General features: G+C 45.0%; 1 protein-coding gene across 8 annotated transcripts in view; it reads left to right on the forward strand.

Moving 5' to 3' along the window:
- Positions 1–19596, forward strand: part of rapgef2b (Rap guanine nucleotide exchange factor 2b) — a 60192-nt gene extending 40596 nt beyond the window's left edge. For 3 of the 8 annotated variants that reach the window (XM_072434719.1, XM_072434770.1, XM_072434762.1), the window contains 9 exons: positions 297–517; positions 2168–2291; positions 2654–2677; positions 5989–6212; positions 6893–7060; positions 7811–7954; positions 11599–11782; positions 13120–13637; positions 14756–15304. In XM_072434719.1, coding sequence (XP_072290820.1) covers positions 297–517; positions 2168–2291; positions 2654–2677; positions 5989–6212; positions 6893–7060; positions 7811–7954; positions 11599–11782; positions 13120–13637; positions 14756–15177 — 2029 coding nt within the window. In that variant the 3' untranslated portion in view covers positions 15178–15304. Of the gene's footprint in view, positions 1–296; positions 518–2167; positions 2292–2653; positions 2678–5988; positions 6213–6892; positions 7061–7810; positions 7955–11598; positions 11783–13119; positions 13638–14755; positions 15305–17586 lie in introns of those variants that run through there. The other 5 variants (XM_072434754.1, XM_072434777.1, XM_072434728.1 and 2 more) reach the window with 5 other exon arrangements.
- The last annotated feature ends 1183 nt before the right edge of the window (positions 19597–20779 follow it).

Raw genomic sequence — 20779 nt, forward strand, 5'->3', positions numbered from 1 at the left:
AAGGACCAATTTTGACCAATACTTTTGACAATCCTTCTAAGGCTGGTGGTATCTGTAATCTAATTACTCCGAATCTAAAACGCTAAACTGTTTATTTAAATCATGTAAATCATTTGTTTATTGCTTTTTAACTAATGATATACTAATGCTTGATAAAACGATCTTTCCAATTTTGAAATCATGAATCTCCTTTCTTAATCTCAAATAATTCAAAGTACCTCTTCACACAACCCCTTTTCACCTTTTTCCATTTTCAAAATAACAAAATGTCCCCTCTCTTCCCTCTCTCCCCTCAGCGGCCTGAACCTGGCCCCGGTGTCCCGACTCAGGGGAACGTGGGAGAAGCTGCCCAGTAAATACGAGAAGCTGTTCAGTGACCTGCAGGACCTGTTCGACCCGTCCAGGAACATGGCCAAGTACAGGAACGTGCTGAACAACCAGAACCTGCAGCCGCCCATCATCCCCCTGTTCCCCGTCATCAAGAAAGACCTCACCTTCCTGCATGAAGGTAATACCAGTTAAGTACCGCTCTTCCTATTACGCATGGTCCATGTGTGGCATGGTCCATGTGTGTGGCATGGTCCATGTGTGGCATGGTCCATGTGTGGCATGGTCCATGTGTGGCATGGTCCATGTGTGGCATGGTCAATGTGTGTGGCATGGTCCATGTGTGTGGCATGGTCCATGTGTGTGGCATGGTCCATGTGTGTGGCATGGTCCATGTGTGGCATGGTCCATGTGTGGCATGGTCCATGTGTGTGGCATGGTCCATGTGTGGCATGGTCCATGTGTGGCATGGTCCATGTGTGGCATGGTCCATGTGTGGCATGGTCCATGTGTGTGGCATGGTCCATGTGTGTGGCATGGTCCATGTGTGGCATGGTCCATGTGTGGCATGGTCCATGTGTGTGGCATGGTCCATGTGTGGCATGGTCCATGTGTGGCATGGTCCATGTGTGGCATGGTCCATGTGTGTGGCATGGTCCATGTGTGGCATGGTCCATGTGTGGCATGGTCCATGTGTGTGGCATGGTCCATGTGTGTGGCATGGTCCATGTGTGGCATGGTCCATGTGTGGCATGGTCCATGTGTGGCATGGTCCATGTGTGGCATGGACCATGCCACACATGGTCCATGTGTGTGGCATGGTCCATGTGTGTGGCATGGTCCATGTGTGGCATGGTCCATGTGTGGCATGGTCCATGTGTGTGGCATGGTCCATGTGTGTGGCATGGTCCATGTGCATGGTCCATGTGTGGCATGGTCCATGTGTGGCATGGTCCATGTGTGTGGCATGGTCCATGTGCATGGTCCATGTGTGGCATGGTCCATGTGTGGCATGGTCCATGTGTGGCATGGTCCATGTGTGGCATGGTCCATGTGTGTGGCATGGTCCATGTGTGTGGCATGGTCCATGTGTGGCATGGTCCATGTGTGGCATGGTCCATGTGTGGCATGGTCCATGTGTGGCATGGTCCATGTGTGTGGCATGGTCCATGTGTGTGGCATGGTCCATGTGTGTGGCATGGTCCATGTGTGTGGCATGGTCCATGTGTGGCATGGTCCATGTGTGGCATGGTCCATGTGTGTGGCATGGTCCATGTGTGGCATGGTCCATGTGTGGCATGGTCCATGTGTGGCATGGTCCATGTGTGTGGCATGGTCCATGTGTGTGGCATGGTCCATGTGTGTGGCATGGTCCATGTGTGGCATGGTCCATGTGTGGCATGGTCCATGTGTGTGGCATGGTCCATGTGTGGCATGGTCCATGTGTGGCATGGTCCATGTGTGTGGCATGGTCCATGTGTGTGGCATGGTCCATGTGTGGCATGGTCCATGTGTGGCATGGTCCATGTGTGGCATGGTCCATGTGTGGCATGGTCCATGTGTGGCATGGTCCATGTGTGGCATGGTCCATGTGTGGCATGCTGTAGAGCAGTGCATGGTTAAAATAACGCTCTCAATTGGTCCAGGGTCTTTTCAAATCTGTCCGAAAGTCATTTTCCCCATTTGTTTAATGTTGGTCATAATGTCAGTCCAGTCCTTCATCGTTAGATTTTCACTTTGCACTTTCCAATTACTTAATAACAAAGACCCTTGAAAGACTAGAAAGAACCACTGTGTTTTTTTTTAAATAACTCAACTACTCCTGTGCTCTGCCTCCCAGGTAACGACTCTAAAGTGGACGGCCTGGTCAACTTCGAAAAGCTGCGGATGATCGCCAAAGAGATCCGCCACGTGGGACGCATGGCCTCGGTCAACATGGACCCGGCGCTGATGTTCAGAACCAGGTACAGAGACTGGGCTCAAAGCCCCCCACACTGCAGGATAGTCCCCTAACCGTAGCAGGTCGACCGGTTCAGTCCCCCCCCCCCCTCATCACGCTTCTGGCCCCCGCACATGTACTGTAGCTGTAAAACGTGCACATGGCTTCAGTCAAACGTCCCTCTGTCTTAATGACGTCCGCGCCGTGTTGATTCTCTCTCTTCTCGTTGGGTCTGTGGTACAATGATTTCTCTTGGTGGTGATCTTTTTGGTGGTCTATTTTTCCAGTCTTTAAGCTTGTTTGTCTCCCCCTCTTCCCCTCTCTCTCTCTCTCTCTCTCTCTCTCTTGTCCATCTTTGCTTCTTTGTCCGTGGCAAACCCCCTCTAGGAAGAAGAAGTGGAGGAGTTTAGGGTAAGTTCAGTGACTCGCTATGACACTTTGCCTGCCCCCGCCGCCTGGCCAAAAACACATTTCCACGGTATTTTAATAGAGCAGGTAAATGTTTGGTCAAACCGTATGGGGTTTCTGTCTGATAGTTATGTATTTGACGTTTGGGTGCGTCTTAAAAGGTTACAAAAATACAAGAAAAGTCATTTCAAAAGGTTTGCAGTGGTCTTTAGTTATTGCATTCTGAGTGATGAGTTTATATTTATTTATAAGCGCTTTCCACACATTTCTGAGGCCAAAGAAAGCATCCATACATGGATGCAGACAACGCACTGCCGTGTGTTTTTCACCTGGATAGATGCTTTTACAAACATGTATACCAGGGCAAAACCGATTTGACTTATTACATGAAAACAACCCAGGTACAGGCCCTTTTAAAGATGCTGTATCTTAAACATCTGTAAAAGCAAACTAATTCATTTTTCAAATTTAGTCCTCTCGTTTCTTACGCGTTCCTCGAATTCTAATTATTCACCATGAAATGTTTATAATCGCATTTCACTTTCAGAGGCCAGAGCAGAGTTTTGTTATGGTCATAGTAAAGCTCCCCGGTTTCTCAGATGATAAAACGCTCTACAATAAGATGCAGACAGCACACAATGGTGTTATTTTAACCCTGAGATTTGCTTTTTCAATACATCTATACAGAGGCTAAATGTATTTACTTTATTGCATGAAAACAGAGCGGAACAGGACTAGAACAAGACTTTGACAGAACCAAACCAAATCAACATCAGGACAAAGTTTTGTGAACCTTTTGTAGAAAAAATAAGAATAAAAACTGTAACATCTGCTTTATTCTCGAGTACCAGTGGAAATGTGTCTTTGAAATGCTGTTTTTCATGCGTGTGCCTATTTTCTGCAACTTAATTAACGGGTTTGAGTTCAACTACTAACACTGTTCAACGCAATAACACAGTGAAAGGAATGTCACTTTCAACACTACAGCAGCGATCTAAATTTGCCTAAAATTTCGAATAAGCTGTTTTGGAATTTTAAACAATCCCTAAAGTGACCTTTTTACATGTGTTCTTGCGTAACAACTTGCATGCATAGTTTAGACATTCCAAAAAGTTATCTTTGTCCAACCTTCAAACTGGCCGAGTGTCAGTTCATTGTATTTTTGCTCATACTTTGCATTCTTGTGGCCCATTGGGACGTTGAGCTAAGAGTACAGTTAATGAGAGACATATGGGAGCTAAATGCTGCGGTTTATGTTGTAAATGAGAAAGTCCATAGCATTCTGTGGCATTTTCACATAAATCCCAATGTACATTATTGATATATTAATAAAAAGCTTTACAATCTTTAGAATACATTCAAATCACAATACGAAGGCATCAAATGTCAAAACAAACATAAAACTACAACTTTAACATCATGTCAGATGTTAAAGTATACGTTTACTTCAAATCTGAGGGCACACATGGAATGCTCTGGTCGCTGTTTTTAAAATGAAGAGATGTCAAAATAATTCAAGTGGGCAATGTATAGAAATTGAAATAATGTTGCGAATGTTGTTTTGAAAATATGCCAAATTATTTTTTTTTAGAAAAAGATCTGATTAAAAATAGAAATGGAAACAAATAAAGTTCTGTTGTAAACTCTCTAATAATGATATAACGCAATATTTTTTTTCACTTTTAAGATTAATTCTACAGATTATTCACATTTTTCTGGCAGTTAAACCTAATCTAATACGTTGAATTGTATTGACAGCCCTAGGGTCGAGATGACTTCCTTTAAATCCTTATACTATGTGGACAATTCCTGGACAAATGATGGATTACACAGCTCGACTTAATGAAAACTCCCACATACACTTACTTTACACAACAATATACTTGTGTAAGCTCAGGGGCATTATGGGAAATGAATAACCGCTCTTATCACAGAGAAAACATGACTAGTGTAGCGTTTACTATTACTACGAGTGAGTCAGGCCACAGAAATGCAAACTATGATCCGTCCAGCTCCTGTTTGAATGGAGTGAGTGTCCTTCCCCCTCCCACTCCGCCCCGGCCTCCCTCCTCCCTCCTCCCTCCTCCCTCCTCCTCCTGCTGCTGCTGTGTGGAATGCCTGGAATGTTTTGGAGTAGGACACCCACAGCTGCTGGTGCATGTGTAAAACTCCTGTCTGAACCACCTGTACACGGTATACAAGCCCTGGCTACACAGACACTTTCAACAGGCTTTTTTATTCTGCCTTTCCATATTTAAAATATGTAGCATCTGCAGGTCATAGATTATCTTTTAACAGCTAGAATGCTTAAATATGTTAAAATTGTAGCTTTGTCAAAGTGAAATTAGAAGAGTCGTGCGCCAGGACCCAAATGTGGAGGTTTAAGTATGTGGAGTGAGATAAAAAATGATGTATATTGTGATAATGAAACATTGATTGGGTTTTAACAATAATAATGAAACAAATGTCATGATTATCACTGGATTTAAGAGCTCAAAGTATAGAGTATATTTTTACTATCTTCGATGGATATGGAACAAGTATATATATTTAATTCAGGGGCAGTAGCATTTGCTTTTGTGTATGTTAAGTTTGAGAATGCTTTTGTCCTTATTTTAAGTAACGAAAGATGTTTTATGCTTGTCCCATTGGCCCATTATTTTACGACAAATATTTGAGGTTGTTTTTGTTTGTTTTTTCCTCTGTTTTTAGATCATTTTTGAAGTGTTCTGTGTTGGTCTTGCCAAAGCTAACAATCTTTTTAACATAATTTTATAAATAAATTAAAATATTCATCAAATCCAATTAATGTTTGAATTTCACAATACTAAAATGTCAAACTTATGTAAATATGCTTGATTTTCAATACTCACTGACAAGGTTGAAGGTTTTAGACAATAGAGACATTTTCAACAAAAAATAGTTAAGACTTTCTTTGTTAAACATTTTGGTCTTATTCTAGTTCTGATAAAGTCACAGATTGTCCTGTTCATGTGATTTTTTAACTATATTAGTTTTAGTGACGATTAGTATCTGATTTTTAAAACGTTTAACACCCCTAAATCCAATAAAAGTATGACTATTTAGTATAATCAGAATAGATGCAATATTAGGTTAAAAAAATATATAAAACAAACAACAAAAACAGTTAAACATATTTAAAAGCGTGTGTAATACTGCTGTTATGAAAGTTGTAGATGATAAAACGATCGGTCCATGTTTGTGTAGCCAGGGTTCATATCTAGTGATGAAATACATCTACCAGCCTCTGACGTTTCCTCTCCTTTCTCGTGTCTGTTTCTCGCTCTGCGTAGGTCTCTGAGCCAGGGCAGTGCCAACACCACAGTCCTCGACGTGAGCCAGTCCGGGGGGCACAAGAAGAGGGTCCGCCGGAGCTCCTTCCTCAACGCCAAAAAGCTGTACGAAGACGCGCAGATGGCCCGCAAAGTCAAGCAGTACCTGTCCAACCTGAGCCTGGAGACCAACGAGGAGAGCCTGCAGACGCTGTCCCTGCAGTGCGAGCCCTCCATCAACACACGTGAGCAGACTTTAAAGGCTGCTTTTGTCTTTACATCTCTTTAAATCTAAACGTGTTTAGCTTATACATTAGAAACTAAATCAACTAATACATATTTAAAGATGCACTCTGTAATGTAACTGATCTATTGGACATGTTGTTGAGCTTTTAGCAGTCGACTTATTTCTATTGAAGGCTTTTTAAAAACATTATCAACCAAATAAAGGTTGTTAAATGTGGTGACGGCTTCTAGACAGAATAATTACAACTAAACGTAATTATTTATAGGAAATACAATGCATCTTAATTCTGTTTTAACTGTTTAAATAAATCTCCATGGGAAGAGGCAGTTACTGTTGCAGAACAAAGTTGAACATATAGTAATATAAGTAACACAAGTAATTTATAAGGTTTATTGCCAAGGTTTATTTTTGAAAGTTGTAGAATTGGAATTGAAAAATTGGAATATCAACATTTGACAATTTGCTTTCTAGAAAACGTGACTTATTTGATAAAGCAAGATAGATAGAAGCCATGTAAATAATCATCTATTCCCTCCACTTTCTCACAGAGTGGTGCTCAGTAGTTTCACAGGGCTTCAGTATTTGGCAGAGTTTGAATACAGTGGATCACAATGCTTTACTTGTACAGAATTAGCATGTGGTGTGAGATCTAACTGTTCCACACTTGTCCTCGCTCAGTGCCCAAGAACGCGGGTGGGAAGCGGCCGGACACGTCTCCGGTGGTGTCCCGCGCGGCCAGCACTCAGAGAGGTCAGCTGTCCAAAGGCACCCAGGCCCTGCAGGTGCCCTCAGTGGCCCTGTACCCCTCCAGGAAGAAAGTGCCCGTCAAGGACCTGCCGCCTTTCGGTAACACTTACACAAGAGAGCACAGTACATGCAGTTTCAATGACTCAGATTGTGGGCAGTGTTTTTGTCGTCATTTGTTAAAGACTAAAGCAGTGTGACTTTATCTGTTAGGTCCGATATAATGATTATTATAGTGCCATATTTCCTGTCTTTTGGGGGGGGGGGGTTGTCCAAATGAGATACTTTGTCCTTTTGAAATGCCTTGACAAGGATTTACTATGAATAATCCAAATATTTAAGCTATAAAATTGCTTAGTAACAGTTATTTCATCATGGTCTATGTAGTTCCCGTTGTTTTTAGCTGTGGCTGCAGTTCACAATACTACATTATTCTAAGGCTTTTGACAATGGGATATCCCTACAAGCCTATTGTTATCGCATCACTGTATGCTCATATTAGGTCACACATTACCTGTCAGTGTAAGGTTTTTTGTTTTTAGTATAAAGTTACTGTTGGGTAATCTAAGGTTTTGGAATAATACTGCTAAACATTTCCCCACACACTCTTCAGCTTCTGCCATTGTCTCCTTTTCCTTGAGCCCTTTTCCTGTCTTACAATCAAACACTGCCCTCTTGAGGTTGTCTCCTTTCATGCACACACTAAACTCAGACAGTGCAGTCAGTGCTATGCTAAAGTGCTACGCTAACAGCGTCTCTCAGACAGTGCAGTGCTATGCTAACAGCCTGTAGGCCTGGTTGACTGTGCTCCTCATGCTAACGTGCCCTGTCTGCCTCTGTCCCCGTCCCCAGGCACCAGCTCCCCGCAGTCGCTCAAGAAGATCCTGTCCCTGTCGGAGGAGAGCGGACAGAAGAGACAGCCAGAGGACACTGTGTCCAACGCCTCCTCACAGCTCTCGTCCCCTCCTATGTCCCCCCAGAGCTCTCCCAAGAAGGGTAAGCCCACAATCCTCCTCTCTCTCACCTCTCTCTCTTTCCTCTCTCTCCCCTCTCTCCTCTCTCTCCCCTCTCTCCTCTCTCTCTCCCCTCTCTCCTCTCTCTCTCTCTCTCTCTCTCTCTCCCCTCTCCTCTCTCTCCCCTCTCTCCTCTCTCTCTCTCTCTCCCCTCTCCTCTCTCTCCTCTCTCTCTCCTCTCTCTCACCTCTCTCCTCTCTCTCTCCCTCCTCTCTCTCTCTCCTCTCTCCTCTCTCTCTCCCTCCTCTCTCTCCCCTCTCTCCTCTCTCTCCTCTCTCTCCCCTCTCTCCTCTCTCTCTCCCCTCTCTCCTCTCTCTCTCTCCCCTCTCTCCTCTCTCTCTCCCCTCTCTCCTCTCTCTCACCTCTCTCCTCTCTCTCTCCCTCCTCTCTCTCTCTCCTCTCTCCTCTCTCTCTCCCTCCTCTCTCTCACCTCTCTCTCTCTCCTCTCTCTCTCCCCTCTCTCCCCTCTCTCCTCTCTCTCCTCTCTCTCCCCTCTCTCCTCTCTCTCCCCTCTCTCCTCTCTCTCCCCTCTCTCTCACCTCTCTCCTCTCTCTCTCCCTCCTCTCTCTCACCTCTCTCCTCTCTCTCCTCTCTCTCACCTCTCTCTCCCTCCTCTCTCTCACCTCTCTCCTCTCTCTCTCCTCTCTCTCTCCCTCCTCTCTCACCTCTCTCCTCTCTCTCTCCTCTCTCTCTCCTCTCTCTCTCTCTCCCCTCTCTCCTCTCTCTCCCCTCTCTCCTCTCTCTCCCCTCTCTCTCACCTCTCTCCTCTCTCTCTCCCTCCTCTCTCTCACCTCTCTCCTCTCTCTCCTCTCTCTCACCTCTCTCTCCCTCCTCTCTCTCACCTCTCTCCTCTCTCTCTCCTCTCTCTCTCCTCTCTCTCTCCCTCCTCTCTCTCACCTCTCTCCTCTCTCTCTCCTCTCTCTCTCCCTCCTCTCTCTCCCCTCTCTCCTCTCTCTCCTCTCTCTCACCTCTCTCCTCTCTCTCTCCTCTCTCTCTCCCTCCTCTCTCTCCCCTCTCCTCTCTCTCCTCTCTCTCCTCTCTCTCTCCTCTCTCTCCTCTCTCTCACCTCTCTCCTCTCTCTCTCCCTCCTCTCTCTCTCTCCTCTCTCCTCTCTCTCTCCCTCCTCTCTCTCCCCTCTCTCCTCTCTCTCTCCCCTCTCTCCTCTCTCTCACCTCTCTCCTCTCTCTCTCCCTCCTCTCTCTCTCTCCTCTCTCCTCTCTCTCTCCCTCCTCTCTCTCTCCTCTCTCTCTCCCCTCTCTCCTCTCTCTCCTCTCTCTCCCCTCTCTCCTCTCTCTCCCCTCTCTCCTCTCTCTCCCCTCTCTCTCACCTCTCTCCTCTCTCTCTCCCTCCTCTCTCTCACCTCTCTCCTCTCTCTCCTCTCTCTCCTCTCTCTCCTCTCTCTCACCTCTCTCTCCCTCCTCTCTCTCTCCTCTCTCTCTCCTCTCTCTCTCCCTCCTCTCTCTCACCTCTCTCCTCTCTCTCTCCTCTCTCTCTCCCTCCTCTCTCTCACCTCTCACCTCTCACCTCTCACCTCTCTCTCCTCTCTCTCTCCTCTCTCTCCTCTCTCTCTCCTCTCTCTACCACAGAGTCTCAGACGGCTGAGGCTGCTGTTATGCATGAGTGAGGCCTGAGCGCCATCTGCTGCTGTCTGCGTGTACTGCAATAGTCTTTTAATAGTAGAGGTGGGACCAGACAAGAATTATGTCTCGGATTGGTTGGGGTGGGCAATATTAACATGGATAACTCTGATCAGATTATATTCATCACAAACGGGCAGAATTATCCCATTATACCGCCCTTGTTTGGGAGATTTCACTAGTTATTTGTAATAGTTTTAATTATATTGAGTATAGACCATATACTTGATTTTCTGCATATCTCCAAAACAACTATTGCAGTATTAACCTCTTTTCGATATATACCTCCCACCTCCAGTTTCAGACTCCCACACATGTTTTTGATTCATTTTACTTGGATCTAATGTTTCTGCTTTCATCACAGCACTGATTTTTGGAACTACAGCTTCTCAAGAGGCAAAACTCACCAACATTAACCTGTTTTTTGTCAAAGCCAATGTAAACAAACCAAAAATCTCACAAGAATCTCTTCCACACGTGTTCACAATTATGTGGCAGTCTCTAGAACACATTCTAACACACATTGCCCTGAAAGCTCATTGGGGCAGTTCCTCCTCAGCTGCTGTTCAGAGAAGGCCCCTTGATGCCTCTGTCTGTCACATGTTTGCCTTAATCACAGGGCCGCTGACATTAGAGGGCCACAGAGCCAGGATTATGAGTTCTCCCTTTAAACCTCAGGTAAACCAGTGCAGCTTGAATAGGAACCATAGACACTGTTTTGTTTTCCCTGTATTAGTTTGTGGCGTTTTGCTCTGGACTGACTTTAGATGTTGTGTTGTCTCCTTATCCGTTAGATTGAGAAGCTGCTCTTAGTTTAGTTACTGTGGATATACTGACACTGATAGTTTGTTCACACATTTCTGGCACACATTGTCTGTCAGCACAAATGAACTTGGTTGAAATGATTACTCCATTGCAAAAGTGTGCGTTTGTTGTTGTATGAAGGGACTTAAGTTTATGGACCAAATCCCTGACTTTTCTGTATTGTTGTTTTAGAGCAGGGCTATTCAGCTTTATTTACCCCAAGGCCAAGGTCTCTGGGCCGGAGGTGCACCGCATGCCACTACTGTAACATTTTGGGTCGCACAGTTTCAATAAATTAAATTAATACAATAAAATAACTACATCTAGATTAGATTTTTGTGAGACATAACATACAAAACACTGAAACAACATTCCAAAACTGAACCAGAATTAAGTTAGAACTAGACTAGTGCCAGGTCTGAATCAGGTCTAGCTCCGAACATCAAACAAGGACTAAACCCAAGATCAAACCAGGTCTAATCGAGTGCTAACCCAGAAGTAAACCAGTAAACAAGATTTTAATAGAATTTTTTCAATATTTGGAAATAGGTCTATAATAGCCCTGTTTTAAAGATTTGCAAAGGTAGAATACTGATTATATTGTCAATCATTAAACTGATACTAAATACTGCAAAATGATCAGAAAGGTCAGGTTTACTCAAGAAGGGCTGTGCAATAAAAATCAAATTGTGATCCCATTTATGCACCATTTTTATTAAATCATCAGATCGTGATTCAGTTTCTCCTCTAAGCTCCCACATTTCCCCAGTGAGTGACATATGGAATAAACCAATCATAGTGACGTATGTTCGGCCATTTTTGGGGGGAAATTGTGCAGTCCTTTGACTCATTTACACATACAGCACATTTAACACAATGTTGAAATATGATCAGAAAATCTTTAATGAGATAATCCAAGAAAACATTAAGACTGTATCGACCAAACCTAGCTTCAATATTTGTGTTTTCTCTGTTTGGATATTTCAAAAATGGTGAACTCTTCAGTTGTTTTCTTGCTGTCCTCCTGACCCAAGGCAAGCAAATTCTAACTTTCCTCATGTCTGGTTTACCACTTACTTGTTAAGATGTCTTTGCTTGGCAGAAAAGCAAACCTAGTGCACTTTTAACTGTGTTTCTCCCTTTGGTGTAAAATAATTGAAACGTGCGTCCGTGTATCGTTGCCCAGGCTACGGTCGGATGGGAGACGCGTACTCGGACTCTGGCCACTCTGAGATCTCTTCGCGCTCCTCTCTGGTCAGTAACTCGTCCTTCGACATGGCCCAGGAGGACCGGCGCCTGCGGCACTCCGGCTTCACAGAGGCGCGGCTGGAGCGACGAGCCGCCACCGACCCCGACCAGTACAGCATCGGGTACTTATCGCTCTGCTGTATCTCTCTGCTGTAGCGCTCCGCTGTAGCGCTTCGCTGTAGCGCTCCGCTGTAGCGCACACTTTCATCCATGACTGAGGAAATGAGAACAGAATGTTGCTTTTGAGGGAATATTTTCAGATTTATCCTCAAATGATATTGTTTAAATTACCTCCAAACACACCCACAGCCCTGTTTAACCACAAACCTATAAAAAAAAGTTTACTCGCCATTTGTACAATTCCCTCTTCATGCTTAAGTGTTCAAATAAAGCTTTATGTTTATTTTCTTTAGGCAGCAGGTCAGTCAAAACTAATTATGATGGTTGATGCCCTAAAAATATCAACAAATGTATCAGTCTAACTCTAGTTGGTTTCTCGCATGAGCAACTGACTTAACGTGACTTAAAGGTTGAATGGACCATTTTTTTGGCCCAAATCTGAGTCTTATTTCCTCGTGGCGTGGACGGCCCATTACTCCTGCCACGTGTCAATCATAAAACTCACCTACCGCTCACCTGCAGCCTCGTGCGGCTCGTCCCCCGAGAGCAGCACGGTTCTGCGTGTCTAAGCGCATTGATCTATCATAATATAGTTCTCTCAGTGTACAGGACAAAATTAGGACGGAGAAAGACAGTTCGAGCTGAGTCATAAGAGACTGAAATCTACAGGAGACGAGAGATGCGATGTGATCCGTTGCGCTAATAAACACACGTGTGTGTTGTATCAGTCCACACGGGGGAGTGGCATGTGCACGGGGGAGTGGCATGTGCACGGGGGAGTGGCATGCGCACGGGGGAGTGGCATGCGCACGGGGGAGTGGCATGCGCACGGGGGAGTGGCATGTGCACGGGGGAGTGGCATGTGCACGGGGGAGTGGCATGAGCACGGGGGAGTGGCATGAGCACGGGGGAGTGGCATGAGCACGGGGGAGTGGCATGTGCACGGGGGAGTGGCATGAGCACGGGGGAGTGGCATGAGCACGGGGGAGTGGCATGAGCACGGGGGAGTGGCATGTGCACGGAGGAGTGGCATGTGCACTTCCGAAAATCGCCGAAAAATCATCCATAACTTTAATTTAACTTAATTTAATTTGCTTTTATCAAAATGGCGATCAATGCCCTAATCCTGAGTTTTCAGACCTGATACTGAGTTTTAGAGTACCAGAAAACGACATTGTATACTGCAAACATTTTGAGATGTCCAGCAGAAAACTCTTAACACTGTAAATGTCCTCACACTTGACTCGTGCCCCGTGGTCAGTGTCCAAACAGTTGTAACGTTCCCATCTGTTTTCCTCTGCTTGTCGCTCTCTGACGTTGTTCCTTGCTGTGGTCGCAGCTCCTACTCCTCGATGCAGGACTGCCGCGGCGTTTACGCTGGCTGCCCTACAGTGCTCTCCTCGCCCAGTTCCGAGGAGCTGACGCAGGACCAGGGCGACCGCGTGTCCCTGGACGCGGCGGACAGCGGGCGCGGCTCCTGGACGTCCTGCTCCTCCGGCTCCCATGACAACATCCAGACCATGCAGCAGGGCCGCAGCTGGGAGACGCTGGCCTTCGGAGGGGGCGGCATCGGAGGCCTGCCCCCCGGTGGTCCCGAGTCGTTACTGGGAGGACCGGCCGCTCTGTGGGCAGCTCAGGCGCGGGGCAGTTGGGCGTCGGCCAGCTCCTCGTCCTCCTCGGCGGCGTACTGGGGAGAGGACTCTGAGGGCGACACAGGGACGATAAAACGGAGAGGGGGGAAGGACGTGAGCGCAGACGCAGAGACCAGCAGCATCACCTCCACCGGGTCAGAGGAGGTCAAGCTCATGGGCCGGCCCACGCCCTCTCCCATCACCACCGGGGGCAAAGGACTGCTCTGTGAGTGGCTGCTCTGCTCATCTTTACTGACTCTACTTTTACTACTATACTACTGCTATCGGCTATACTCTCTTTTAGGGCTGGACAATGTGGGAAATATATATATTTGTTTTTCTCATTGATCGTTCTCTATTTCCAAAAACAAAATAAAAATGGCTTTTAGGAATGATTTCATAAAAATAAACTATACAGACATTCTGTGCCATTTAACACAAATAATGTTCAATGTTCTTCCTCCAAAGTCTGAGCTCAAAACCACACGTTTTATTGAGGATTGACCGTGGATTTCAGAATGATTTCATCATTCACGATTTCACGTGATCCGTCCATCTCTCCATGAATTGTCCTATTTTCTGATTCAATCTGGACATCTGCTTTTTTTCACCAGTTTTACAAATAGATCTTATGTCCATCATTTAAAGCTGAAGTATGTTTTCCTCCTCATGAAGTTTATTGTAAAAGCAGAACTTTGACAAAAATCAGACCACTGTCTTTGGAAAGAGCTGATTGGCTGTGCAGGGGTGGTCCATCCTTCCACTTCTCAATCTGGAAAAAGCTGTTGTAAAGCTGTTCTAGTGGCCATAAAATGCATGTACTGTATTCTAGCAATGCACAGTGTTTGTGAGAGCTGTGAACATCCTGTGTGTCTTACACGCATCACTGCCACAGATTGAACAATACGATATGGAGTTATGACAACACTGATCAGATGTTATTATGAATCACACTTCTACTGTTGTTATATGAGATGCGGTCGACTAAAGAAGTTCTTGGTCAGCTTTTAAGACTAAAAGGAAAACAATGGCAGGAAATATTTATTCAGACAACTACTGTACGAGTAAACTCACTCAAACATTGCGATTTAATCATGTTTTAATAATTGGATTCTGCTCAAACTGCACCACATTTGAGGGACGAGTGAAATAAGAACTGACATAATCCCATGTTTGTTGTGGTCCAAACCATAATTCCTCAAAAATATACAGTCAACAGATAAAAAGTTTGGTTGAACGAGACAGATGGACAGCTTCATCGACTAAAGATGGCAATGCAAACGTTCAAACATTCTAATAATTTAAACGGTAATAAGTGGTAAATCCTTTCTTCTCTCTCCGCAGCACGTAAGGAAAGCCGATACCGCGAGCCGCCTCCCACTCCGCCCGGCTACACGGCGCTCACCATCTCAGACCTGGCCGAGGGGCAGCACCCCAGCCAGGCCGCCCCGCAGACCACCACCACCACCTCCTTGTCCTCTTCTTCCTCCTCCTCTTCCTCCTCCATCACCGCCTCCTCCTGCTCGGCCCCCCACACGGGCCGCCGGCCTCCGGACTACACCACGGCCCTGCAGCGCTCCCGCATGGTCACCCAGTCCCCCGACCAGCAGGTGCCCAAACACCGGCGCACCAACCAAGAGCACCCGGAGCCCGAGGACGAGGACGAGGGTGAGTCCTTGTCTTCCAGAGTAGTGGCACTGAGGAGGACAAAGCCAGTGGCCCGATACAGACAAGAGACCCCGAGACCCCGAGGCCCTGTGTGGTAACAGGCAGGGCCCCTCCCCCCTCCCCCAGGCAGGTAAAGACTAACCCCCCATGCATGGAATCACCATGGAAACCACTCCTGCTGCATCAGGCACTTCTCAAGGGGCTCTAAATGGTACAATGACTGAACAGAGACGTTTGTCATTGTGAAAAGAATAGGTTTCATGAACTAATGTGTAAGAATGAATATATATATATATATATATATATATATATATATATATATATTTCTTATGCTAAACTATAGGAGATTGTTTTTGTTTTTTTTTAGCGCTAACTCTTAATTTACCTGAAATATTTTCTTTTTTTTAAATGATTATTTTTTTGTGTCGTCAAGTCAAGTTTACCCAGAATTAAAATGATCTTTAATGTTATAAAATCAAATCGTTATTAACAAAATGACACTATTACAATAAATACACAAGAATAGACGAGTACAAAACACTTGGAAGTATGCGTTGTTATAGGTTAGTCAAGAGCCATATCAAATACAGTCTTTAATTTAGATAAACTAAATATTCTGCCTCGGAAAGTAGATCTTCTGGAGCAAAGAGGCAAATATTACATTGTTGAAATTACAGACACACTTTTGATATATTATTAGAATTATATGTGATTCACATCAGACTCTGTAGTTTACATGTCATTTAAATAACCTTAAAAGTCTAGAAATTGGATGATGATCAGATTTTGGTGTTCATCCAAATAAATACTTGTAATATATGAACAACAGTTTGGCGGAAGAAAACAAACCAACTTCCTAATCGTCCCATAAAAGTGTCATTTGTGCCATTTAGACGGTGCTGCCTTGAGTGTTCTGTGGAGCAGGACGGCCCCCCTCACGCCCCCTCTCGCACTCACTGCCCCCCTGCATGGGTCACTCTGGTGGGACCACCCCCGGAGCACGTGCACGCCCACACACATGCACTCTCCTGTCACTCCACTGGGCACTCTTGTCACTTAATCTTCACTTTCCCGCACAAACCAGGAAGTCAACCCGAGGTAACAATGTGGATGTGTGTGAATACCATAGGAAAGCAAACATATAGCGCCTTTAAAGCCAAATCCTGGGGCTTAACGTGCAAATAAGAATGTTGGTGTGTTTAAGCTGCTCAAAGAGACAAATGGGTCGTTACAATGACGCTCGTGATCACATTTGCACCACTTGAGTTCACATTAATTTTAACTGTAGACTTTGCAGAAAAAAATAAAAAGTGGGGTGCACGGTGGCAAAGGCGGTTAGCGCTCTTGCCTCCCAAGAAGGAGATCATGGGTTCAATTCCCGAACCAGACCAACATCACATGATCTCTCTGGGTGGAGTCTGCATGTTCTCCCTGTGTTACCGTGGGTTCTCTCCGGGTTCTCCGGCTCCTCCCACCGTCCAAACACATGCCTGTGTTAGGTACAATTGGTGACTCTAAATTGGGCCTAGTGAATGAATGTGAGCGTGAACTGTCTGTAATGTCTATGTCTCTGTGTCGGCCCTGCACAAGTTGGCCACTGTCCAGGATGTACCCCGCCTAAGGCCCGAAGTCACTGGGATAGGCTCCAGTCACCCGCGACCCCGAAAGGGAACAAGCGGTAGAAAATGGATGGATGGATGGACTTTGCAGAGAAAAATAAAAAGTATATTAAAAGTTTGAAAACTTGTTCTAGGAAAATCAGCATGGTAATTAATCTAAAATGTGTTTCTGAAATGTTAAAAACTTCAAAGTTATTAGACATTTAGCTGAAGTTTGGGTATTAGTTGCTAGTTAGCATCTGTCGTGCCTTTAAACTCTTAATATTAGTAACTTAAAGAGGCTACAACACCTCATGTAACTCCAGTACAGATATATTGTAAAAGCAGTTCTTCGCGGTGGGCAATATGCATCAAATTATAGTGTGTTTTGTTCTCCGAAAACCAGGAAGTGCACTGTTAGCATGCTAGTTGTTGTTAGCTTTACCGCTCTGGCCTCTAAAAGTCATGAAAATGGCGTATTAACTCTTTGCTGTGAATAATTAGGAGTCTTGGACTATTGTTATAAAGTGAGCAACACTTTTAGACCGCTGCAAACTGTTTAAAATATATATATATTTTTTTTAAATTAAGTCAGTATAAATCTGATAAAACGCCTTTAAAGTCCATTAGGGAAATTACATTGAATCCACGAACATTATTTTAAAGCATAACAATACTGCGGCAGTTCTATTTTTAAAAAATCACCTTTTTTCAACAATATAGAATAAAAGGGAACAAAAACAAGACACAGAGAGGGCATTAAATATAGTCGTAAACTATTCAATTGGACAGTGCTGAACCCAAAATCCAGCCCTAATTTTAAGAGCGATAAGATATTCAAAAACAATATAGCGTTTGTCAAACATCTGCTCTCAAACTTAACCTGGTCCTTTTTGTCTTTCCCCACAGAAGACGAACAAGTGTCAGCCGTCTGAAGCCCCGCCCATCAGAACGCACGAGACGGAACCAACCGACCAATCGCAGACGATCGGCGGCGACATACCTGCCTCTCTCTCCCGTTCTGTGGACCGCCCATGTCTCCCTCCCCTCGCCTTAAAAACGCATCACGAAAGGGCCCGAGTGACCCTGCATGCAAAAAATACTGTGAAGACGAAGGTTTAAAGACTACCATTAAATACCTGGCACTTTGGAAATAAAAGTAAGACTTCCTGGGCGGGAAAAACGGGCGAGCGGCGCGGAAGAAAAAGAAACGGGACTTTGAAAAACACATTTTGATCTGCACTTTTTTGCAGAACAAAATAAGACGTTAAAACCACTCATTTCCCACCAGAACTTTTGTTTTTGTCGTCGTCGTTTGATTTTTGTTGCACTCTGGGAGGTTTGAAACTCGACGCGGACTGAAAAAAAGAAGAGGTCGTGATCCAGTATTATTAGTTTTTAAACATTGAAAAAGCGTGTCGACGGTTGGTTTGGTTTGAACAGACGGAACCAACATGCACAATTCATTACACAACAGAATATATCTAAATGTTTAAAATAGCACTTTTAGCACAAATGTGAGCGATGTTTCAATAGCAGGGTATGTTGGGTGCCCACGTCACGTCTCAGTCGTTCAAACGCATCTTCTGGCCTTTCGGGGATAAGCACAGACACCAGATTTATCCCAAAAGAATTGGACAAAGAATATGAAATGCCTCTGACTTGCCCAAATCCTGATGTCAGTCAAAATATTGAATAAACGAATCCTCTTTTTTTAACGGATGGCGAGGACTGTTGTCTCCCCGGGACAGACTGAATGCTGATATCATTTCAAAATGTCTCCCCAATTGGCCCGGCCCAAGAGAAACATGAACTCTTCTGAATGTCCAAAGCGCCTTACGATTTTAGGATTGCAAACGTCTTTTGTATTACGTCCCCCGCTCATCACTGCGGGTCCAGACAAGTCTTGAACTAAGCGATATTGGATTGAGATGCCTTATTTAATGAACTCTCCCCCGTTTGACCGTGTTGAAGGGCCCTGCTCTGCTCATGTTTAACTTTGTGACCTAAGAAATGACTTGACCGTGAGTCTGAGACACAAAGCCAAAACAAATGATAAATGACTTGAAAGCCACATTCATTTGTAGTGCTTTGTGAGGAATGACTGTCCCATGTCATTTAAGATCTACAATCAGGTGGTTTAGTACGACAAAGTGCAGACGTTTCATCAGGATCAGCAGCACACTGTCTCCTAGGCAACGTGCATGTCTAGAATATGAGTTGACTTGAAGTAACGGTCAGAAGGTACAACACTGATTGTACCGGTGAGCAGAGCAGGGGTCTCTTGTGCTAGTGTCCTGGTGTCGTCCCTGTGGGCCCCAGTGTCCTGTGCCAGACTGATGTTAAAGGTGAGACTCTGGTGGAGGTGAAGAGACTCTGGTGGAGGTGAAGAGACTCTGGTGGACGTCACACACTGAGGCCTGATCACATTGATCAGTCTGAGACTGAAGCACTGCGTCTGTGACACTCCAAGAATCTCTTTTGTTTTCTATTGTAACTTTTGTAACGGCTGCAGATCGATTGTTCATATGTTTGTACTACAGTGGTGACATCATCTTTCACTCTGATTTCACTCTGAAGACAATGTGCTTATTAGTGAGCCCAGTCCTTTTTCCAAACAAACTGTTGCAAAAATGTCAAGCGTAAAGATAAGTGTAGTGGGTAGAACTGCTACTGTGCCGTGCCGTCAGTGAGAAGTGTACATTAGCTGGTGATGACCTGTTCCTCTTCTTTTCTTCTACTACTTTGACCTCTATGTCTTTTAAAAAGACAATGGTGGAGTACGTATCAGTTGTTTTTTGTATTTTTAATACAATAATTGTAAATATTGGTTATATTTTTGTTCAAATGTAATATGTTTATGCCTCAACATTCAGTTTATATGAAGCTGGGAATCAATAAATACTGCGTAAAGAACTCGTCTTTGTCACTCTTTCATTTCATCCTCTTGTTTGCTCCCGTCCTGACCACGATGTCAGACGTAATAAAAGGATATATTGAAGTCTGCTCCTGCTTTTGTTTATTTGTGCAAAGCCAACTATATTCCAGAACTGGCTCTTTCATCTCGGCGTCTGCTTTTATTACTCTGCTTTATTCCAATAACCTTCTGGAGATTGTGGCAATTCTCATTTACTTTTACAATTTCACATCTTCCTTTTGGCCAACACCTCTTGAGAAGAGATATGGTTATATTAAGGCTTTGCCTAAATTAAATCCCAGATAACGATAGCCTTACTAATTAGTAATAAAGTGTTTGGCAGATGGAGCTTGTAGCTGGTAATTAGTCTTCATTCCTCTTGATTTGATCTCTTGTCCATGTTTTCCACTGAACAGAGGAATGTCACTGTCTCAGAGACAGTGTTCTGGGGACAGGACGGGACAGAAATGCATCAAAAGCTCTTTCATGGTTGAACATTACATTTTCTTGCCACCAGAGGGCACAATTTTCTACACAACCTGCATTAGTTTAATCAGATTATTTTCATCACTTTCCAAATGTTGGTGGAATTCCACATTTTGCTGGTGATTTGGACAAAATGAACTAAACTGTTGATGCGTCTGTTTCATCCTCATTCGTCCTGGAGTGTTCCATCCATCCATTTTCTGCCGCTTTATCCGGGGCCGGGTCGCGGGGGCAGCAGTCTGAGCAGGGACTCCCAGACTTCCGTCTCCCCAGACACTTCCTCTAACTCCTCCGGGGGGATCCCAAGGCGTTCCCAGGCCAGCCGAGAGACATAGTCTCTCCAGCGTGTCCTGGGTCTTCCCCGGGGCCTCTTCCCGGTGGGACATGCCTGAAACACCTCCCGAGGGAGGCGCCCAGGAGGCATCCGGAACAGATGCCCGAGCCACCTCAGCTGGAGGAGCAGCGGCTCTACTCCAAGCTCCCCCCATGTGGCCGAGCTCCTCACCCTATCTCTAAGGGAGCGCCCAGCCACACGGCGGAGGAAACTCATTTCGACCGCTTGTATCCGCGATCTTGTTCTTTCGGTCACTACCCAAAGCTCATGACCATAGGTGAGGTCAGAACGTAGACCGACCGGTAAATCCAGAGCTTTGCCTTTCGGCTCAGCTCCCTCTTTACCACAACGGTCCGATGCAGCGA

Source organism: Eucyclogobius newberryi, unplaced genomic scaffold (assembly GCF_026437365.1).
Source record: "Eucyclogobius newberryi isolate DKJ021-1_F unplaced genomic scaffold, fEucNew1.0.hap1 SCAF_11, whole genome shotgun sequence".
NCBI lineage: Eukaryota > Metazoa > Chordata > Actinopteri > Gobiiformes > Gobiidae > Eucyclogobius > Eucyclogobius newberryi.